This window comes from Berghia stephanieae, chromosome 4, assembly GCF_034508935.2.
Source record: "Berghia stephanieae isolate SIO BIC M18660-M18661 chromosome 4, UCSD_Bste_1.3, whole genome shotgun sequence".
NCBI classification, from domain to species: Eukaryota; Metazoa; Mollusca; class Gastropoda; order Nudibranchia; family Aeolidiidae; genus Berghia; species Berghia stephanieae.
In genome coordinates this window covers 72,128,083-72,151,991 of record NC_088363.1, presented here as the reverse complement: position 1 = coordinate 72,151,991, position 23,909 = coordinate 72,128,083, and the positions used below count along the sequence as shown (strand labels likewise).

Here is a 23,909-nt window from a genome sequence, read left to right as displayed (position 1 = left end):
GAAATAATTACGTTGAATGATATGATGATCTCTGCTTTTGCAGCACCAGGAGACATTTGTTCTAGCTGTTTCAATGGACATTTTTCTGCTATAGCTCACAATGCTGGTCTGATTTAGGGGAAATGATTGTAATTTGGTTGTTGTGATTTCGTTTTCCTTAACCTATTACTCAACGTCTCAGCTGAAAAGAGTTTAGGCTGTCGATGCACATTATACATTGTGAGGAGATTGTGAGAATCTTCAAAGATTGTGATTGCATAGAGATATTCTGTCATTAGGGAATAAATGGTATACTCCTGAATTATACCATTTTTACCAATTGATAACAACATTAAAAGTGATACTGGTTTCTCCATCTACACTATTGTAAGAGTGCGATTAAATAAAATAATTACTAGTTCTGGCTGGCAAGAAAAAATAAACAAACCTGTAGAGCTCATTCTGGCTGATGGATCTGTGGCTGAGTCAGTGGCTACAACTAACATACTGTGTAAACCAACGGCAGTGAGCAGACGGGTCTTGGAGTACACACTGCCAGATGTACGGTCAATTCGGAAATACTGGGCAGACATTAAAAAAAAAAAAATGGTATGAGAAATTATACAATGCAACTCAATGGAAAACACAGTTAACCTATAAATAGTCCTGATTGAAAAACTATAAAATACTCATCTAAATTTGACTGTGTAATATTGCATTAACATTAATTGGGTGTTTTTTCTCTCTTATCAACGCTTTGAATTATATATCATCATAGTCTCATTTATTTCAATGCTATTATCATTAAGCACTAGCTAAGGTAGACATAAAAAAACAATTATAAAGCAGTGTAAATATCTTTTAGGCCAAAGATAAGAATTCCTTACCTGTAAACTGTCCAAAGAAGAGCTGTCCCTGTTGAGGAATAGGGAATATTCTACCAAGCTGTTGCTGCCAGCGTCAGGATCCGTGGCATGAACTGTCAGAATGAGATTGTCCTTCTGGGTAGACAGAGGCACACTAGAAGTATATGGAACCATCCGGAAGGTTGGAGCATTGTCGTTGATATCAGTGATTTCCACATCAACTCGGGCTGTGCTATTTCTTGGTCCAGACACTCCATGGTCAGATGCCACAATCAGGAATGAAAAGTTTGGTATCTTCTCTCGATCAAAAGCTCTAGATAGGAGGAAGATGGGATGGAAACGACGATCACAAAAAGGCAAACAAGAAATATAATCTGTGAACCACATTGTACACACACACACATACACACACACAAACACAGAGACAGATAGATAGATAGATAGATAGATAGATAGATAGATAGATAGATAGATAGAGATAGAGAGAGAGAGAGAGAGAGAGAGAGAGAGAGAGAGAGAGAGAGAGAGAGAGAGAGAGAGAGAGAGAGAGAGAGAGACCCTATGACAAAAACAGCAATTCTTCAAAATGGAAATCACCAGAAAATATAATCTGAATAGTATTAGAGAACATAGACGTCTAAACAAAAAATGTACACAATGGCAGAGAGGATTATTGTGAAATCCTCTAATTTCAACACTTACCCGCTGGTGGTGATTACACCAGACATGCTGTCAATTTCGAAAAATCCTAGTGTGTCATTGCCTAGAGAATAAGAAATCTTGCTGTTATCACCCAAATCTGTGTCCTTAGCTGTTACTGTCATGACAGTTGTTCCAATCTCGACATCTTCAGATACAGACCCAGTATATACCTATACAGTAGGAAGAAAAATAAGATTATGGTTGAACAAACAAATATCATTCAGACATCACCCATATAATATTTAAGTAAGCACTTCACAATGTTTTTTTTTTTTAATTTTATTTTCCCAATCAATTTACCTCATGGTGTCACAAGTGCAGTTTTGGACGTAATGTTGTCTTTTTGAACCGAACTATAGCATGGCTATCTTGTTACTTTGTGTCTATCCATTGCACCAGGAAGCCCTCTGACAAACTTTTCCATAATTTGGTATGTTTGGTCTTAAGCCTGTAACAGACTAGCTGGCTTAGCAAAATGTCGTTGGGTTTTTCTTTCAAAATTTTCCTTCCTTAACAAAGTGGACCATTATCAATGGTATGGTAAATGTGAATGGGGTTTACCTGTCAATAACACAATTCCTGGTCAAGACGTGAAACATTGCAACAAAAATCAAGTCACTGATCACATATTATGTTAGATAGCAAAAAATCAGCATATAAAGCTCTGAAAAATAAAATGATGATGAAAAAAAGAAAAAAAAAAAAAGAAGCGAACTCTGACAAAAGACACATAATTAAGTAAGTTGTATGAGACAAAGATCTTTAAAAAAAAGGAAGAAAAGTTGGAGACAGACGCAGTTCCGACCCACATCATAAAAGAGAAAAGAGAACAAACTCATTCATCCAGGAAGTTGTTATCTTCGATTTACACTTCTAGATTGTTCAAGAATCTTTCTTTTGTTTTCAAAGATCTTTGTTTTGTATATCAAAGGCTGTTTTCTGCAGCACATCATGCTCATACTTTTACGTTTAATAAAATTAACTCCTGCCATAATTTTCGATAGTGGAAGGATTTCAAATTTCCTATTGTACATGCATTAAGTCATGAGAGTGCCATCTGGTCTTAATATAAATTTTGTTGCCATTAGCAACTTTCTTTTTTTAAAAAGTATCCTAACTTTGAATTATATTAATGCAAAATGCCAATGCTCGATCCTCTTCCATATATTTCTAAATGGTGGATGCAGTGATTTATATCATAAATGATTCATATCTTTACCTTGTTGACAAAATGGACATAATAACACCAACTCAATAGAATCAAATTACTATCAAGTGGTGTAATGAGAAGTTCACATAAAAACTATTGAAAAAAAAAACCGCACTATTCAAATCTTACATTATTAGAGAAAGCAGGGCTATTGTCATTCTCATCTAACACAGTGACGGTGACAGAGGTGGTTGCTGATTGACGTGGCTTGCCATGGTCCACAGCTTGGATTATCAAGTTGTACAGGCTAGTAGTCTCCCTGTCAAGGGCCTGGGTGGACAAGTGACCTTGTTCGGGGTCGATAGAGAACCTGCCATCATTGCCGCCTGGTGGAAAGAAGTTATAAAAATGTAAGTTTAAATTTAACTTTCGAGATAAAGTTGTACTGAAGATTAATCATTGGATAACTTAAACGATATAAAATAGTTTAATACATTAAATTTCCATTTCTGACCTTGTCTTATTTAATCGACATTTTGTTGAACCAATGATACAATTTACTAAGTATGATTGATCATTCATTGTATGTTCACTGTGTGTTAAGTATGTGCACCTCTTACAGGGTTGAAATACAAAAACCAATGACGCATTTTGGAATTTTTCTTTCTTTTGTCATAATCTATATCTACTCCTATCTTTATTTTCGACCCCAAAGTTCCTTCTTATTTACAACTCTCCCCTTGTTTATAACCATCATCTACCTTGAATCAACATTGCCAAATTAGTTATACTTTTTGAACAAACCTTGTGGCAAGTTATCTTTAGAAGATTAATTAACGTACCAATGATGGAATATGTCAGTTTCGAGTTATCCCCGAGATCCCTGTCAGAGGCCACAACACTGAGAAGTGAGGTCTGCGCCAGATTCTCTGTGATTTTGACGTTGTAAGAAGACTGTTTGAAGACTGGCAAGTTGTCATTGACATCTGTGACTGTTATAGAGATGGTGCAGCTCCGGTAGTGGACGGTGTAGATGCCATCCTTGACATAGGCTGGGTAGAATAATAGAAAGTGTAGCAATCCAAAATATATTACATCATGGGAATAATATTACATTAAAAGCATGGTAGAAAAAGAAATAAATAAACTTGTGTGTATAAAGAAATTAATAATTGTGCTTGTTAGTTAATCATAAACAAAAAGAAAACAAACAAAAACAACAAAAAACAAAAATACAGTGGACTCCGGATAAGACGATGCCCAGGGGAACCGAGAAAAAAATCGACTTATCCGAAAATCAACTTAACCGGAGGGTAACCAAATGAGCAAAAACTCATTTGAACAAAGCAAACCAATCTAGAATAAGTATGTCCCTTCATATCGCGTGGTCTCTGTAGTGGTCGTCAGAGGTTACCCCCAATAGCCCCATAGAGGAATCAGAATACATAACAATCGGAATTTGAGATTTTAAAAAAGCGGAATCAACTTATTGTTATTGACTATGACATGCTTTGCAACAGAAAATGTAATAGACAATCCAAAAGTACTCAAATGATTAAAAATAAAAAATGTGTAAAAATGTACAGATTGTGTAAAGACTAAGAATGGGATCAAATAATAATAGAGAACACACAGGTCCTGGCCGTCTGAGAGCAAAGCATTGAATGGATGGATTTAACCTTGTCAGGACCCTCCTCCCCCCACCCCCTCCCACATACACACACCTAATCAAGCAAACGCGCGTGCCGGTACACATACACACACACACACACACACACACACACACACACACACACACGGACACAGGGCTAAAATTAAATAGGGAAAGAAGCTGACCGTACTCAAATAATATTATTACCGATTGAAGCCAACATATAATATTACCAAGGTCATTGACCTCACGAATCGGAGTCACAATAATAATAATAATAATAATAATACTTCGGTCAACCCCCTCCCAAACATAAAATATTATCCGACATCAGCAGCACACACTTTGAAGAGACTAATCAGACATACAAAATGTGTGTTGATTGACCATAGGAGATGACGAAATAAGCCATAGCTCACTTTTTTTTCGCTAGAGATTTTTTTTTTTAATTTTCCTTGATGGGAAAGGTGAAAAGCGGAATTTTTGCCTTGAATGTGAAATGTATACCAATTAAGTGAAATTATTCCGCGAAAAGCTGAAGGGTAGGAGCTTCTAGGTCAAGGTCATGCTTCTTGTAAATCGTCGAGACAGAAATAGCTGGTATGCCAATTTCCTATGCGATGATTTTCTGTCGCATGCCAAACTTTCCAAATGCATCGAATCTTGAATCTTCCTTTTCCGCGATAGGTTTGCCATTGTAGTTGTAGACTTGACTTGAATTATTCTTGATAAAATTGATACTAATTAAGAGGGCCATTACATAGGATGGCCTGGGATTAGAACCAAAAAAAAAAAATCTTGAACTTGAAGTTGCGAGAATGTAAAATTTGAGATGGAGAAATTAAAGTTATTCAATACTGCTCATGTACATTGAACACGGACGTCAGGCAAAGCACCTACATTACATCGATGTGCGCCAATCGTTCGCGGATATTCTTAACCACTTAAAATTCTTACTGGTAGCTTTTTTAACCAATGGAAATACTTGTTTATTTGTGATTTTTTTGTAGTCATGAGTGATAAGAACATCGACTTAAGCGACATCGACTTATGTGGAGTTTTTTTTTCTTTTTACTAATGTTGTATAGGAAGAAGGGGGAGGGACCAAGAAAAAAAAATCGACTTAGGTAAAAATCGACTTAGGCAACGTCGACGTATCCAGAGTGCACTGTATATATAAATTATTTTTAAAAAACCTAAAAACCAAAACAAACCCAACCCCACTCCCCCAACAAAAATAAACAAAAACAAAACAAATCAAACTTTCACATGCTCATTCTCTATCTATGGATTACACACGTCAATTAAAAAATGCAAGCATATATTTCAATTTGCTTTCAATGTATCTCAAAATCAACTTGAATCAAAAGCATCAAATTTACGTAAGGTTGTAACACTAACTATAGATCATTTTTATGCTAAATATTAGGGGAAAAAAACAGCTAAAACTTTATTTTTGAAACTGACCAGTGACTAAGTAAGAATCCCGCCGTTCTCTGTCAAGCCTGGATTTAAGGGAGATCACCCCTGTGGTGGGATGAATACTGAACTTGTCATCACCAATTCCCTCTGGTATCAGGTAAGTCAGTTGAACGTCAATACCTGTGTGAGAATGGTTATAGATAATTGTTTATTTTTGTATATTTTGACAAGTCAAACAAATCATTTCAATCTTAGTAGCGGAAAATATTAAATCATTACATATCTTCTTCTCATCAATATTATCACTATTATTGTTATCATCATCATCATTATCATCATAATTATTATTATTATTATTATTATTATTATTGTTGTTGTTGTTGTTTAACTTGAACTTTAACTTGAGCTTTTATACAGCGCAATATCCACTAAATGTGCTCAAAGCGCTTTACAAGGGGTCCCTGACCAACAGCAACACGTAACATGTAGAACGAGACATGACGCTTAATAGGCAACATTACATTTTTTTCCCCCGAGAGAATGTGAGTAAAGAGCCTTTTCCAAGGACTCAACTTCCTCTTCTTCTTCTTCTTCTTCTTCTTCTTCTTCTTCTTCTTCTTCTTCTTCTTCTTCTTCTTCTTCTTCTTCTTCTTCTTCTTCTTTTTTTTCTTCTCTTATTATTATTATTATTATTATTATTATTATTATTATTATTATTATTATTATTATTATTATTATTATTATTATTATTATTATTATTATTATTATTATTATCATTTTGCTATTCACCCTTATTATTGCTTTAAAATTACATAGAAAATAACACTTGACAGAGCTTCACACAAAGCAACACAAAATTGCCTGGCCTGTGAATAGGTGCAGAATTATGTGAAGAGGGCTTGTTTCTTGGCTCAAGGACTATTTCTCTTTTTTGTTTATTTTATTTATTTTTTTTTTTTTACCGACAATGTTCTCTATGAGAACATCCTACTGTGGAAGGCTAAGACAGGCTACAGATGAGAGAATCATCAATCCTAGTTCCACATACCAATATCTTCATCAGTGGCCTGTATAGTGATGATAGAAGTCTGAACGGTTGCACTCTCTGAGATGTTGGCATGGTACATGGCTTGGAGAAACTGAGGTGGGTGGTCATTTACATCGATGACGTTGATGGTCAGGCTCTGGTAAGAAATGAGAGAAGGTCTTCCAGAGTCTTGGGCGCTGATGTTGAGTACATACTTGGTCTTCTCTCTATAGTCAAGGGTGTCGTGAATGGTCAAGTAACCTGAAAAAAATATGGGGAGTCATTCCTTTGATGTAGTAATGAAGCAACAGATGAATCGTGACATCTAAATTTGTTGGATTGGATGGATATATTCCTTTTATGACATGAAAACAACCTTTGTATTTGTCAAATTTTATAATAATATTACTCCTCTACTTTTATTTTAAAATTTAAAAATAATAATTTTAGTGTTATGATTGAGAACTAAATTCAATTATACTATTAACTGTTATTATAAAAAGGCACTTAAAGGAGATACTCCAATTAGCCTTTCATCAATGATTTGATATGATATGTATAAATGTGTTATCCATATCAATATAAAACTATGTTATGAACACAATGAAAATGTTGGTTTTTAAAATATCATAACATTTTAAACCACACAGAAAATTAAATTTTAAAAATATATCAAGAAATCTCATTCAATTGGCATGCCTTTACTGAGATGAATGAATGAATGTAGATTTTATTAAACAACAAACCTTCACCCCGACTAGTTCCCCTCATCCCCCTCTGCTCCAAAATAATTCAGTTTCACAATTCTGATCATTTAAAATCCGATTTTCAGCATGTGGTGAGTTGAGGTGAGATGATAAACTAGAATTATTTTTTTAACGGTCATATTTTTTGCTGGGTTTAAATATCAAACCTGAAAACTATTCTCTTCATAAAAATTCTTACCTGTATCATCTGCCAAATGAAACTTTTTATCCTCATTGCCTGATATAATGGAGTAACGAACCACATTGTTCCAGCTCTGGTCCACATTGGCATCACCATCCACTGCAAAGACTACGAGGATCGGGTATCCTATCGACTCATCCTCAAACACATTAACGTTGGTGATTGATTCAAATACTGGGGCGTTGTCATTGATGTCAGTGACTGAGATAACAGTAGTGATGGTGGAGTGGAGGGCACAGTCTGGACTAGGACAGGAATCTTCAGCCTTGACTATCACTGTGATTTGGTTTACCTGCATGATGGAAAGCACAGTTTTGGGAAATTGGTTGACATTCCGTTTTATGGAGTAAATTTGCCTCATTGGGAAACTTCTTAGGATATGGAACATTTTGGGCAAAATCATCATCCCTGCTGCAATTATTTTCCTTTTTAAAAGGCTTGATTTCTTAGTGAAATAAACGAAATATACTGTGAGCGGTCCCCTTGGGCAAAGTTACAGTTACAGCATTTGACAGCATATACAAAATCAAATGACTTATCCCACATATTACACTATTCCATGGTATAGTAATGGCCACACAAAAAATCACGACAATTTTGATCAAATCAAATTGTGACAAGGGATTGTATTCATGTTTGCGGTGAAAATTGTTACAAATATTCTGTACATCTGAAAAAAACAACAAACCAACCAGTATCGGATATAGGTCTGTTTCCACTTGCTTTTCTTCTTTGAACACTGACTGATGATTCATATCACACACACACACACACACACACACACACACAAACACACACACACACACAAAAAAGGCTGGACATTCATATAACCATGAAAATTTCTGAGATGTATAGAAGATGGCCTTAAAATCGGGAATAAGGGCCGTGGACTAAGAATTTATACTACACAATACTCGTATTCGAAATATTAAAAAAACAAAACAAAAAACAACTGATTGTTCAAACACCTTTACTATGTATGTATTCTTATTAATATGATAAACATGCAATCTGAAACTGATTTTCAGATCAGGTTTTAAGAGAATAAAAAAGAATACAGATGGCTTATACTTATAAATATAGTTATAATACAGAACAAAGTGCATTTCAGCATTGGCCATTATTTGTCAGGGAGCAAAACGCATTTATCAAAATGAAGAAACTTAATTTAAAGGATAGAAATCTAAAAATAAAGCATAAAATACAAAAGGTAAGAACTGTACATAATGTCATTAAAGTTAACATTTCAATAAATGACAATTAGATGGTTTAAGAGAACCATTTATTTTACAAAAACAGTTTAAACAGCCTTTAAATAAGGAAAGTCTTCTTTTTCAAGTTAAAAAAAAAAGTGCACTTGTATACGATACAATTTCTCAGGAGGGATTATATCATTGATAGAATATATTGTTAGAGAAAGTAATACCTGCTCATAGTCGATATTTCCAGTGACATACATCTTGCCAGAGATTGGCTCTATATCAAAGAAAGGCCCCAAGCCACTCTCCTGTCCTGAGTAAGACTTGATGGAGTATCGAATGGTGCCATTGAGGCCAGAGTCTTTGTCGGATGCAATAAAGGTGTTGACTAACTGATTCCGAGGGGCTCCCTCTGCCACAGTCCTTATGATGACTGCGTCCATCTCAAAGACAGGATGGTTGTCATTCACATCGATTACCTGGTAATTATTGGATGGAAAGGAATAAAAACTCCATTATGACTGAATAGTTGGATTCAGTATGTGAAAAAAACAAAAAAAAGAAAAAAAGAATAATAGTCACATTCAAGCTGTTTATTTATTGTAGTAAATGAGAGAAAATAATACTTGCGATGTGCAATTTTTGCCAAGACATCATTTAGTCACACCTTTAATCTTTTAAGATTAAGACTGAAAGAAACATAAATCAGAGTGCAAGTAAAATTTCAAAAGAAACAATTCCCTTAAGTTTTGCTCATTGTTAAAGCTTTCCAATTTGCCTTTTTCATAATTCAAGTTATCTATCTATTTTAAAAAAGACAGAGAATTTTTTTTTTTTAAATACCAGAGAAACCTACCTGAATTTTTACACTGATGTCACTACTCCGCGGCAATGCAGCGCTATTATCGACAGCTTGAATACTCAAAGTATGGGACGAGGACTCTTCATAATCAATTTGCCTCACAGTCTTGATGGTGCCAGTGTTTCTATCCACTTTGAATGAACTGAAAATGTTTCCTCCCACTAGATAATAATCAATTTTTCCATTTTCTCCAGAGTCCTTATCCGTCGCATTCACTTGCCCTACTACAGTCCCCACTGGGGTATTCTCCACACAATCAAACTCCACGTACTGGGCATGGAACTGTGGCGTTTGATCATTCACATCTAACACATTGATGATGATGGTCTGGTCACGTTTCCGAGGCTTCTCGCCATTATCCTCTGCTACAACTATGAGTTCATAACTTTCCCTGGTTTCAAAGTCAAGTACCTCTGTGGTGGTGATGAGGCCAGATTTAGAATGAATTTGGAAATTCTTCAAGGCTTCTGCATCCCTTGTATCTGAAGAGAATTTAAAAAAACATTTACAAATGATAAAATCTGAAACCTAATTGGAACATTTCAGAGTTTCTTTGTTATCCTAATAAACTATTAAAAGTTAACTAGATATTTTCCTTTCATAAAATAAAGTAAACCCTAATCAGCATTGAGCAGTGAATTTAAAAAGGATTAACTAAAAAGGAGAAGAGAGGTTTTCCACATGGGGCCCACTTAATTCCGGAGTCAAGTCAATAAAAAATTCACTTTTTCAACATAAACAACAACAATATCAACAACAAAAGCTAAAACCAACAAAAACAAAAAAAAAACAAAAACAAAAAAACAAAAAAACAAAAATCAAATCAATCACAAGACTTTTCTTTAATTCTGGATGAATTCGTGGGCTGAGAAAAGTGGCTCCCTATTTTTCTTTTAGGAAAGATTATCTTAAGGTTCTTGAAAAGAACAAAATATGTCTTGTTCACAACTATGCTCTCTTTGTATAATTTAATTCAACATTTTTTCCTAATAACATTGTTTTAAAAATCAGCTTGACATTTTCTCTGTTTTCTAGCGCAGTGGAATGGGATCGTACATGGTCAACTGAAAGAGAACTGTAAATGTCTGGCAGTGTATTGACCTCTTTTTTTTTTTCATAAAGACTTGCATGATTCCATGTCACATAGGCGTTTAACAAACACCAAACAATTAAATGGTGGAAATTTATTCAATGACTGCAATTGTAACCTTGAAAATAAGTTATCATATGGAGACAAAATAATCTTATTCAAAGATGAGAAAAGTAGACAAAAAAGTCAATTATGAGTAGCATCTACTTCTTTCTACATATAACTATAACTATGAAAGACTTATAAGAACATGTTATTTTTTCACCCTTAACGAGTAGATGACATAGTGGTAAGAAACTAGATCGAAGTGTCATGGGTTTGAATCCTCATAAAGAAATTGGATCGTTTCTATTGAAATGCTAAAAGATCACCATATGCAGTCATTTCATAAGACACTGTTGGAAAGGATATATATCAATCAATTTGAAACTTTGAAACACTTACTCTTATCAAATGAATAGGTAATGAGGCCATTGTTCCCACCATCAGGATCCAAAGCCACCATCTTGACCACCTCAGTTCCTTTGGGTTTGTTTTCAGACACATCAAAACTGTATAGACCTGGCCGTTGAAATGTTGGCGCATTGTCATTCAAATCCTGAACATCGATTCTAACAATAGCCTGGGCTGACCTCTGTTTAGCTCCCTTGTCAGAAGCGATGACAACTACCTCATATTGTGCCTTGGTTTCATAGTCAAGCATGGCTTGTGTCAGAATTTCCCCAGAATCTTTATCAATAGCAAATTTTGACTGTCGTGAAGAAAACGAAAACTCAATCTTTCCGTTATTCCCACTATCCTGGTCACTTGCAATTACTTTACCAACCAATGTACGAGAGGGTAAGTTTTCTTTTATAGAAAATCTGTACTCTTTGGGTGAAAACACCGGGTCATTATCATTCTCGTCATTGATAACAATGCGAACGAGAGCTGTGGCTGAGAGTGGAGGGCTGCCATGATCAACAGCTTCAACTGTCAACTCGTAAATGTCTCTGAGTTCCCTGTCAAGGTTATTTCGAGTCCAAACCATTCCCTCAATCGGAGATATCCCAAACAATGAACTATATTGGTTGTCCACAAATGAATATGACACTCTACCATTATGATCTGAATCATCGTCCAAAGCCTTTACTTTATCTATCTTGTGCCCAATATCCACATTTTCAGACACATGAAACCTATACACAGCCCTATCGAATATAGGCTTGTTATCATTGACGTCTTTGACATTGACTGTTAGAGTCATATTTGCCATTAAGCTTTCTGGCTCTCCTAAATCTTCTGCAATGACCAAAATCTCAAATTGTCTTTGCCTTTCATAGTTCAGATTTTTCATCAATTTGATCTCTCCACCTTCTGGGTCAATGGCAAAAGTGTCCCCTGGCACGTTGTGTAACCGAAATCTGACGGTGCCATTGTCGCCTTTGTCCTGATCATGAGCCCGGGCCAGATAGATTGCAGTGCCAACTTTCTCATCCTCTCTGACTTCTAATTCCAGCATTGTGCTTGCTGGAAAGTATGGTGGGTTGTCGTTTACGTCTAGGATTGTGATGTTCACCTAAAAATTGCAAAGAAATACAACAAGCCTGTTATTAAAAAAAAAAAAAACAACAAAAAACAACAAAATGCAATCTGGGCCATATTGTCTTAGACCTCTATGCACACTAAATAATATGCCATGTTTTCATTATTAGAAAAAAAAAAGGGAAATTGTGAGGGACAAATTGCAGAGTGCATTTTATAAATGTAAGCAAAAGTATAGCAGTAACAGTATAACCATCGATTCTATTTGTCTTACATTTAACTATTACTTTCTTTTCTTTTTTTTAAATTTGTTATTTATCATTCTTTTTTTCCCCTCTAAATTTGTTTTTCACTTTCAACATTGGAGTGTTTAGGTTGTATAGCTTTTTCTTACTTGTATCAATTTCATATCAAGTTGTAGATTTTGCCGAGTAGTGATGAGCTGTAATTCTCTCTCTCTCTCTCTCTCTCTCTCTCTCTCTCTCTCTCTCTCTCTCTCTCTCTCTCTCTCTCTCTGTATGTGTGTGTATGTGTGAGCTTTGTTTCTTCCTATAATGTACAAACCTGAGCAGCGGCGTAGATTGGAGGGAAATGTGCCTCTGCCCTCACGCTGATGACCACAAAGGGGTGTTGCTCTCTGTCCAATTTGGCTAATGTGTATATATCTCCTGTGAAGGGGTCCACTTGGAACCATTCGCGGGTCTGAAACACGCTGGTATACTGGATCTCTGGTAAGTGACAAGAATAACAAGTACATCGTAAAGGACATAAGAACATACGCAACAAAGGACGGCGCACAAATTTCCCCTAATTTTGCCTTTGTTAAACTTGATATCAAACGGCGCAAAAATTTCTCCTAATTTTGCCTTTGTTAAACTTGATATCAAATAAATATAGAATTATAGAAAGGCAAAGGATAAACCCATTTAAGAAGTACAATATGAAGAAAATGAGCCACAAGAAGTTCCTTAGAAGTCACAGAAAGGTTTAAGTAGTGAAAGAGACAGCAACAATTCCATTATAATTTACCTATTTATTTGTTCATTTAATTATTTATTTATTTATTTATTCATTTATTCTTATTTTTAAATAATTAAGTATCCAAATTGACTAATGTCAGTTGGTTAAAATGAAGACAAAGCAGAATTCAGAAAGATTTGATCTATCTCATAGTAAATATTACACGATCATTCTTAGATCGATGGCGGCAAATCAAAAAGACATCCATATACATTAAATTATAAGTTAATGTTGCTTTCAATGTGACAATTCCAAAATCAAAATTACTTATAAATTTCAAAATGTCTGACAATTAGTACTTACGCGCATCGTCTCCAGATACGCCGCTGAGAGTGGCCTGTACTTGTCCCACTGGCGTCCCAATATCCACGTTTTCCGCCACAGTGAAGTTGAACATGGTGGGGGAGAAGACAGGAGGGTGAACGTTTCCACGGATCAGGCTGATCTTCACCTCTCCCGGTTCCTTGGATGTGAGTCCGCCGCCGTCTGTGGCTCGGATCTTCAACGTGTATAAATTTTCTCTGTCGGGGAGGTCTCTCTCCAAAGATACGGCACCTAAGGATGGATGGGAAGGTGATTGGGTAATGTATGTTTTGTGTGTGTGTGTGTGTGTGTGTGTGTTTGTGTGTGTGTGTTTGTGTGTGTGTGTGTGTTGTTTTCAAATGCTTCAAGATCAGAATGTGAAGTTGTGTGAATTCTTTGACAACAAAAGTGCATTTTAGTTTACTATTATCATTATTATTATTATTAACATCATCGTCATCATCCTCATCATCATCATCATCATCATCATCATCATCATCATCATCATCATCATCATCATCATCATCATTATCATCAATATTTTGTAATTCTGATTTCTTTTCCGAAGAAACGCGAGAAGCCTCACTCACGTACTTATTTTAATCGAAACATACGAAATACGCATGGCAAACAACCACACTGCGGATGTCACATTTTGATTCTAAACCTTCGTTATTAATTAAGTTGAAACACCGCCTACCAGTAGCTTTATTGATGGCGAAGTATCCCTGATCATTTCCACTGATGATGGAGTATGTGACCGTTCCGGAGGGGCCGCTGTCCAAGTCTCTGGCCTGTACGTAGATGAGAGGGCCACGTTGGTTGCGGGAGGTCAGGTTGATAGGGTACGAGCGGGGCTCGAACCTGGGGTGATTGTCGTTGATGTCGGTGATTTCCACTTGAACTACTGCCTGGGCAGATAGGCCATCTGATGGAGGATAAGATAGGAATTTTATATACATGTCAGAATAGTCATTTTAACACTTGAACCATTCGACTGAGGGCAGTCTTGACTTTGACCATAATTCCCTAAGAGCACCTTAAGTGTCGCTGACACCGCTTGGTACACTTATTCGTGGATAAAGCAGGACAGAAACAAAAGCAGAAACAGAACCACAAAAAAAATAATAACAACAACAACAAAAAAACAAACAAATAAAAAAACAAAACAAAACATACAAACAAAAAAGAAACAAAAAACAAAAAACAAAAACAAACAAACAAAAAACCCAAAACAAAACAGACAACACCAAACCTAGCTTAATGTGATTGATTTTAGATAATATAATAACCACCTCCCCCCCCCCTTCTCTCTCTCTCTCTCTCTCTCTCTCTCCTTATCTCTCTCTCTCTCTCTCTCTCTCTCTCTCTCTCTCTCTCTCTCTCTCCCTCTTATATCTATAAATACACATAGAAAAAAAAAAAAGAATCCAAGTTTGCTCTTTTCTATTTAAGAAGCCACTAGAAATCAGATCAAAGATGACGTGTTGACACATCCAAGGATTGGTCTGTTTACGATCAAGTGAATTAAACCGAGGTGACTCAAATCTCGACTCGAAACTAGAGCAGGGAAGTAAAAAGGCAATCATTGAAACGATTTCCTCGATTAAAAGTCAATATAAATATTTGGCCAAACGGTGAATGATACCATTCTCGTGTATGACGGACATACTCGATACGCTGATGTTTAAGACTTAACCTATGTTTACTTGCTCCAATTTTGTCTCTTCTTCTTTCTCTCTTTCCCCCTTTAAATGTCTTTAATAAAAATTATACCTCATTTCTCCATTCTTCCTCTTCTTTTTGGAGGTGTCTCGTAAGTCTCCCCCCCCCCCTATTCCTCCTCTTCTACATTTCTTCAAACATCACGACCTGCCATCGCAACACTCACCTCCTCCGTCTCATTCTTTCTCTTTTCTTCATTCTTTCATCATCATCCTTACCCGCCAGATCTAGCTTAGGGCCTTTACCCCTCTTAACTTCTACAGTAGGTACAGTACAACAAAAACTACATAATAGTTATAATGCAATTATCACATCTAATTCGGTATTTACTAATCGAGTACAGTGTGATGAAATCAACTCAAGCGCCCCGCTGTATTTCTTTAAAGAAATCTGAATAAAACCAACGTCAAAACAAAACAAAAACAACGACAACAAAAACAAACAAAACAAAAACAAAAAAAAAAAAACACACACCCAAATAAACACAAGAAAAACAACAACAAAAACAAACAAAAAGAAGAACGCCCCCCCCCCCCCAAAAAAAAAAACCCCAACAAAACAATACAAAAACAAATGATCAAATAAACTGTTCAGTACCCCCGTTGGAGACAGGATCAACAGGACAAATGTACTAAACCGTTACACGTCAAGAACACGATCTTTTTCAGGGCAATACCAGACTTCTAGTACTCTAGTGGTACACCAACTCTACTGTAAATAACAACAAAATCAACAACAACAACAACAATACAATCACCACCACCACCACCACCACCACAAACAACAACAACAACAAAAGCAACAACAATAAGAACACCACTACCGACAACGATAAAACTAAAGGCAAAATTAAAAAAAAAAAAAAAATGAAAGTTACTTGTGTGTTTCTTTACGTGAATCTGAATCTCGGCAGAGTGTGTCAGACTAATATCATAAAAATGGTACTAAATGATCGTGTGTGTCAAAGGATGAATCAGACAACTTGTCAGTCATCCAGCACTTCTTTCTCTCTGTCTCCATCTCTTTCCAGACGCCTCACGGATTGACAGCATCGTTCTGGAATCAATCCCCTTGCTACCTTGAGGAAAGCCGCTTTCGCCTGTCACCTTTTGTTGTTTTGCAACAAATTCATCCCATCCAACTGATGACCTAGTGATTAAGTTATTAGACCTTCATAATATGCTCCATCCAAGCTTTCCACGTGTTTTTCCTCACCCTCTCACAAAATGTATCGTTCAGAACAACAAGAAATAACAACGACAACGAGCGAAGTCAACAAAAAACAAAACAAACAAACGGAAAATAATAATAATAATAATAATAATAATAATAATAATAATAATAATAATAATAATAATAATAATAATATAATAATAATAATAATAATAATAATAATAATAGATAATAATAATAATAATAATAATAATAATAATAATAATAATAATAATAATAATAATAATAATAATAATAATAATAATAATAAAATAATAAATATACTAAATACTACTACTACTACTACTACTACTACTACTACTACTACTAATAATAATAATAATAATAATAATGATAATTAATAATAATAATAATAATCAGATACAACAACAAAAACAAAACAAAACAAACATTATAATAACAACAGCAACAAACAAACAAAACCAAAACCAAAATAAAAACAAAACAAACCTAATAAATAAATAAATAAAAATACGGAACTGCGTCGCGCTTATATATATATATATATTAATTTATATATATATATATATATATATATATATATTATATATATATATATATATATTTAATTTATATATATATATATATATATATATATATATATATATATTATTATTATTATTAGATATTAGCTCTATCCATCATTATCGAGCAATTTCGTACCTACGATTACCCACCAACACTCAATATATATATATATATATATATATATATATATATATATATATATATATAGAGAGAGAGAGAGAGAGAGAGAGAGAGAGAGAGAGAGAGAGAGAGAGAGAGAGGGAGAGAAAGAGAGAGATAGAGATAGAGAGAGAGAGAGAGAGAGAGAGAGAGAGAGAGGGGGGGGGGGGGAGTAGGATGAAAGGTGATCTAAAACTACACTGGTGAAAGGGCCAACAGCAACTAATCAATCCGACCAATGCTCTATGATCAAATCAAAACTCAACAATACCACGAGATAGTGAGTCGGTTCCACGAGACTGAAATATCTTTACCAAGTAAACAACGACATGTTCGTGAGAAGGTCGCGATGAATGACATTTTGACAGGGGGCTTTCCGTGACACGAGTTCATCACACGCTGGGGAGAGATATTTTTCTGGTTTACCCCAAACCGAGAAATGATGCTTGTATCCGGTTAAATTTGAAATATGGTTTGAGAGCTCGTTAAAGGGAGCGTTCACATATTACGTCATCAGCTAGGGGGGGGGGAGGGGGGGGGGGGTCTACCAAATGTTGACATGTGTTGACATGGGGGGGGGGGGGGGGTCAGACCCAAGATGATGTCATCAAAACATAGGCAAATTAAGCCTATTTCAAAGTTTGTTCCTTTCAAAACAGCTAAAGATAAATTGCTATGATGAGTATTGCCCATCTCTCAAGAAACAAAATGGGAAAGGGGTATCACTTCTCAAAAGGCGAACTTGCCCTAAATGTTCATTGTATCACTCCTCGATCACAGCACTGAAAGACCATTCACGAAAATGCGGCATAATGAAGAACAGCAAATGGGAGAAAATGATGACGATGAAGATGAAATTGATGATACTATTTATAGTACATTGCCAGAGGTCCAAGGCAGAAACATTTTTGAATCAATTAATTTTATGTTTGGAAATTGAAACAGAAATTCATTCCACTAAAAGACTAATATGCTATAAAATAATTTGCCTCCTATACTATTTTAAATTACACTATTTTTTTAAATAGCTCCTGCACCAAGTAGCCTAATTTAATAATGTTTGTTAGATTTTATCTTTGCAAATTTAAATTTTATGTCCCCATTGTATCGTAAAACATAAATTATCAACAGTTTCTGAAATTAATAAAATGTCTGAATGTGTTTTATCAAACGTTGATAATCAATGTTTATGGTTTGAAAAACGAATAATAAATATTGTGAAATTAAAGTTATCTTTTAGTTTTTATTAAATTAGATGACGTCATCATCTGTTGGGGGGGGGGGGGGGGTCAGGTCAATGATGACAAGTGATGACTTGGGGGAGGGGGGGGGGGGGTCTAAAAAGGGCAAATTTTTGATGACGTAATATGTGAACGCTCCCAAAGCAGATCATTCAGATAAAAGGAAATATTGCCTGTTTCTCGATATATTGTTAGGTTTAAATCTAAATAATACCCATCGACCCAATCGTAGGAAGGAATCAAACCGTTTCCTTTGAGTCACGTTTTTATTCAAATTTATTCAAAGTTGTTGATAGTAAATTCGGACGTGATTGACTTTTGGCACAAAATCAAGTCATTACACAGAATCTTTAGTTGTTTGACATGATTTCTCGATTCAATCACATCTTTACACACACACACACACACACACACACACACACACGCGCGCGCGTGCGCGCGCACATCGCACCAAATTTTCTAAGCAAACAACACCAACAACAACAACAAAACGAAAAAGCTGGTAACTAAAACAACTGAAAATAATATTATTATACAACTAAGATTGATCGATTTTTTCTGTGGGGTGGGGGGGGGGGGGGGGGGGCAAAACAATAAACAAACAAATAAAATAAAGTATAACAGTGGTTTTAGAAGAGAATGTTTATCCTTCCATCAGATATAATTTCAAGGGATTCTCTTAAAATGAATTCCGAATTCGCGATTTTATCCCGCTATAAGTACACATAGATAGATTCCATCTTAATTAATTATGTGGGTTGTTCGTGGTAGTGTCGATATCGCCTCGTCTTATACATATCTCGCCTGTGGATTGTCTGTGACAGGAAAGTATTGCCGATGCAGGGTCAATAGCCTGGGATTCGAAATGGACAACATATGATAGTCAGACAGACAGACAGACAGACAGACAGACAGATAGATAGATAGATAGATAGATAGATAGATAGATAGATAGATTGGTAGATAGATAGATAGATAAATAGATAGATAGATAGATAGATAGATAGATAGATAGATAGATAGATAGATAGATAGAAAGATAGATAGATAGACTTCGAAAATCAGCTCTAATTATATAAACTGCATGCGATGTCCATCCAGCAACTGGGAGTAAACCGCTCTACCACACGTTATTTGTAAGATGGAAATGATGATGAAAGAGTCTCTCTGTGCAACTACAACTATTTAACTATTGAAGCCCATGCATCTCAACATTCAAATTTGTAACACTGAAGTGGTCAATCTGTTCCTTTCTTTTTTCCCCCTTCTATTCAAAGCTTTCGTCATTGTTGTCAGAATTCATTTCCATCTAAAGAGAACTCTTGTTGTATGTCCAAACATTACATTCCTGCTCATTGTGAAGCTTCTTGGCCTTTTATTGACAACGTTTCAATTCAAATTTGCTTTGATACCCAATTATCACGCATGATTATTAGATTTAATTTTCATTTTTATGTATTTACTCTTTTTTAAAATGTCCATTAAAAAAAATAAGAAGAATGAATTGATTTATTCATATTATCTATATTAATTTAAGGACTAATAGACTGTTAATGATTTTCAATTTCTCATAAAGAATTCCTTTTGAGGATCAACGGATAAATGACTCAGTCTCGAACGCGATTAATTTCTTCGGTCCAAAATCCATTTCAAGCCCTTTGCATTTTAAAGGCATGTTATAAATTGACTTAAAGAACTGCTCTTGTTCAACCATGGTGGGACAATATTATTATCACGCTCATACTACTATCATCAATGCTCTCATACAAGTCTATTATTGTCGCCTGGAACCGACCAAAATTGTCCCAAATCTTTTGATTGGTCAGATTTAACACCAATAAAAGTGTCTAAAGCTCGCTGATGCCAAAATCCCTAGGGTGGTATAACTCCCAATTTGAGATGATGTTGATGCCGAGAGAGAGAGAGAGAGAGAGAGAGAGTGAGAGAGAGAGAGAGAGAGAGAGAGAGAGAGAGAGAGAGAGAGAGAGAGAGAGATGTCTCAGGACTGTGGTAAGCCCCGACAGATCTAATTTAGAGGCGAGGTGAGTACATACCCCGGAGTAAAAATAACTCCAAAATGCCAGGCGGGTATGTAGATTAGACAACAGCAGGGCTCGGGTGGCACAGACAAGCTGGACAGAATACTGTTTACGACGGGAGGTACAACATGAACTCATTTACTGCCTACAAGCGAGACACGACCTCCGGTTCTATCAAACACTTCATTTCAAAAGCAATTTTATCCATCGACAAGTGAAGCGGACCAATTCCCATAAGGGAACTTCAATTATGGGATGTAAATCTAGCTGTACCCAAACAGTAGGGACGGGGGAAGATATCCATTATACAAGATACCTAAGTGGAGAGAGGAGAGCACGCCTAGTGGTGATAATATATCCCCTGAATTTCTCCCCAGCCCAACAGAAGTAGCCAAAATATATTTTAAAACAAAATTTAATTAGAAAATATAATGAAATAATGGTTTCAAAATATATTTATGAATAAATATGAAATAAATTAGTGGTCCAAACTATTGGGATAACCTTTGTGGAGCGATTGGTAATCAGGAGGTAGGTAGGTCAAACCCAAGTCAAGGAAGTCTGAATTTTTTAAAGATATTTTTTTTCCTGTTTTGTCTGGTAGTGTCATATTCACATATTTTATATAACAAAACGTGTTCAGTTTGAGTTAAGTATGTTACATTAAATACGCTGTAATATTCTAAGTCACTTTAGTCGCAGTTAAGCCGCAATTGCGAACATTCACATTAATACACGTGCGCTCACGCATTCAATCATGAGATTGATCATCGAACTAGGTGGGTGAAAATAATGATCCATCATTTCAGTAAATTGAAAAGAAAATTCTCATTATGTCAAAACAATGACATTGTGCAGAGGAAAGCACAGTAACCTAATCGGTCGCTTAGGGACTGCCTTATTCGCACCCTTCCTACTGCCAGATGCCAGAAGGGTATAATATTAGGGACTCCCTTGAAACTATCTCTCATACAATACGTGCAAAGATACAAACTTGCCTACCCCCCCCCCTCTCTCTCTCTCTCTCTCTCTCTCTCTCTCTCTCTCTCTCTCTCTCTCTCTCTTATCCTTTGTTTTAAATGTGCGCCTTTTCATTAATTATATTATTTTAAAAATGTAATACACTTAGAGCATTATGTGAAAGGTGGATAAACTCTATATTATCAATGTAATGATGTTTTCCCTTAATCCCTTATTGTCGTCAGGGATTCAAACCTTGACTGGGCAAAGCAGGGTAGGTTGTCATGCATGTGGCGTAGCAGTAACGTGAGTGTCTGGCTATGGGCTTAAGATGAGAGTCCTAAAATCGATCTCATCAAACTACACTCAGCCCAAAAACACCAAAAAACAAAAACAAGCCCCAACAAAACAACAACAAAACATTAAAAAACAAACAAAACAAAAACAAATAACAAAACAAACACACACACACACACACACACACACACACACACACACACACAAAACAAAGACAAAAACAAAACAACAGCAAAAACAAACAAACAATATGTCTTCATTCAGATTTTTTAGCAGGTTACGCGTGATTATACAGGGTGTTTGTAAAAAAAAGTGGGATTATAAAAATTGAAATAGCTGGTCAATGAAATAACGCATGGAATAACTAAGGTATCAAATGACAGGAAATTATCTAAAGTTTTGTTCGGTTAAGCATTCCTATTTCATTCACGGTTTTCTGGAAACGACCCTAACAGTTAAAGTACCGCTTTTTAAACTCACATCACATTTTGTTGTTTTAAGTTTTGTGCAGTTATGTGGTCTTGTGGTATGACACTCGCTTTCGGATCAGAATATCCTGAGTTTGAGCCTCGCTCGGCGCACAGTTGAGTCCTTGGGAAAGGCTCTTTACTCATATTCTCTCATCGTACTCAGGTGTAAAATGAGGACTTGGTCTTTAACAGCGTTGTCTCTCATAACAGTTAAATGTCAGATTGTTTTATCCGGATTTGCTGCGGTTAATGTATTTTGTGGACGACCACTGCGATACAACCCACATTTGAACTGTTCGAATACCCACAAGTCACGTTTTAGCCGTTTATGAATGTTTACGGGTTTACTCTCTGCAGTTAAGAAATTCACAGCATGTTGTTTATTGCATTTACAAAAAAAAAAAAAAAAAATAATAATAATTTTGCGTCATTTTTTCAACCGACCTGTTGGAGGAGGGGTTCTTTAAAAAAAGATAAATTGAAATCAAGAAATAGTAGCTATAATTTGATGACATGCATAATAGAAGAATAAATTACGCACATATTGAATGCTGGTGAGTTCAATACAATCGGAAATATTCAACAGACGTCAAGACTTTTCATGCAAGCCTGGTACAGAAAAAAAAATCGAACATACTGTAGACTATATCGATTTTATGAAGTAAAATATATCTACTCAAAATGAGAATTTGTCCATTTAACGACGGCAGACCAGTAAAGGCAAGACATTGAACTTTAAACACATCAGTTAGAGGGACAAAGGAGATCAGGGTGTTTCTTTTTCCAGCTTGTCGGTGGTGGCTGGTGGCCGCGGCCATTCAAATTCAATAGTGTGTCCACAATGTATTGTTGTGGCAGGAAGATATGACGGCCTTGGTCCTTGGACCAAAACAAGAGTAATGTCCCCTTATTAGTCTGAAAGCTGCCAGGGTGGCTGAAAAAAATACATAAATACCAAAAAAAAAAAAAAAAAAAGTTAGAAAAATAAAGCTTCAAGTGTAGGGTGAATTAGGAATTCGATAGCTCAGAGAGAAGAGTAGAAATTATGGATTTTTTTTTTGTCTTCCCTCTTCCCTCCCTTCACATTACTGTTCCCCGGTACCGATGGTTTGGTGGCTGGGTTTAAGTTTAAACTTGGCGAAAGACCGGCGTTTTATAGCCTATCTGTAACGGGAACTAGCAATTGTTGTCGTCCAGGGTGGGGGTGGGGAGGCGATGAGATGACCAAGTGGATGACGTATCGCACTGATATCCGGAAGGAGGAACTTGAATGGCTGTCCCTGTCACCACCTCATTTTATTCGTTGAACAAGAAACTTGGCCCCTCTTGTTCACTTTTTCGACTGGCGCCTGCGCCTGTGTCTGTTATCGAGAAAGACTGTGAAGAACCCCCCCCCCCCCCCCCCCCCCCCCCCCCCCCCCACACACACACAATAAAGAAAGGGAATTTACTTTATTTATCTTTAAAGTTTAATCTCTGCCATTTCACTATAATTTTTAAGGTTTAGCCTCTTC

At 35.9% G+C, this 23,909-nt stretch overlaps 1 protein-coding gene across 1 annotated transcript in view; it reads right to left on the bottom strand.

The window, feature by feature from the left end:
• LOC144971162 (protein dachsous-like) overlaps positions 1-23,909 on the bottom strand; it is a 187,819-nt gene that overhangs the window by 15,122 nt on the left and 148,788 nt on the right. The window contains exons 4-17 of the mRNA XM_078911647.1: positions 14,444-14,671; positions 13,744-13,995; positions 12,985-13,148; positions 11,341-12,454; positions 9,801-10,288; positions 9,172-9,423; positions 7,743-8,037; positions 6,819-7,058; positions 5,816-5,950; positions 3,540-3,749; positions 2,887-3,083; positions 1,548-1,717; positions 867-1,158; positions 428-560 (exon numbers count right to left, since the gene is read on the bottom strand). Of these exons, the coding sequence (XP_078767773.1) occupies positions 428-560; positions 867-1,158; positions 1,548-1,717; positions 2,887-3,083; positions 3,540-3,749; positions 5,816-5,950; positions 6,819-7,058; positions 7,743-8,037; positions 9,172-9,423; positions 9,801-10,288; positions 11,341-12,454; positions 12,985-13,148; positions 13,744-13,995; positions 14,444-14,671 (4,170 nt within the window). The remainder of the gene's footprint in view (positions 1-427; positions 561-866; positions 1,159-1,547; positions 1,718-2,886; positions 3,084-3,539; positions 3,750-5,815; positions 5,951-6,818; positions 7,059-7,742; positions 8,038-9,171; positions 9,424-9,800; positions 10,289-11,340; positions 12,455-12,984; positions 13,149-13,743; positions 13,996-14,443; positions 14,672-23,909) is intronic.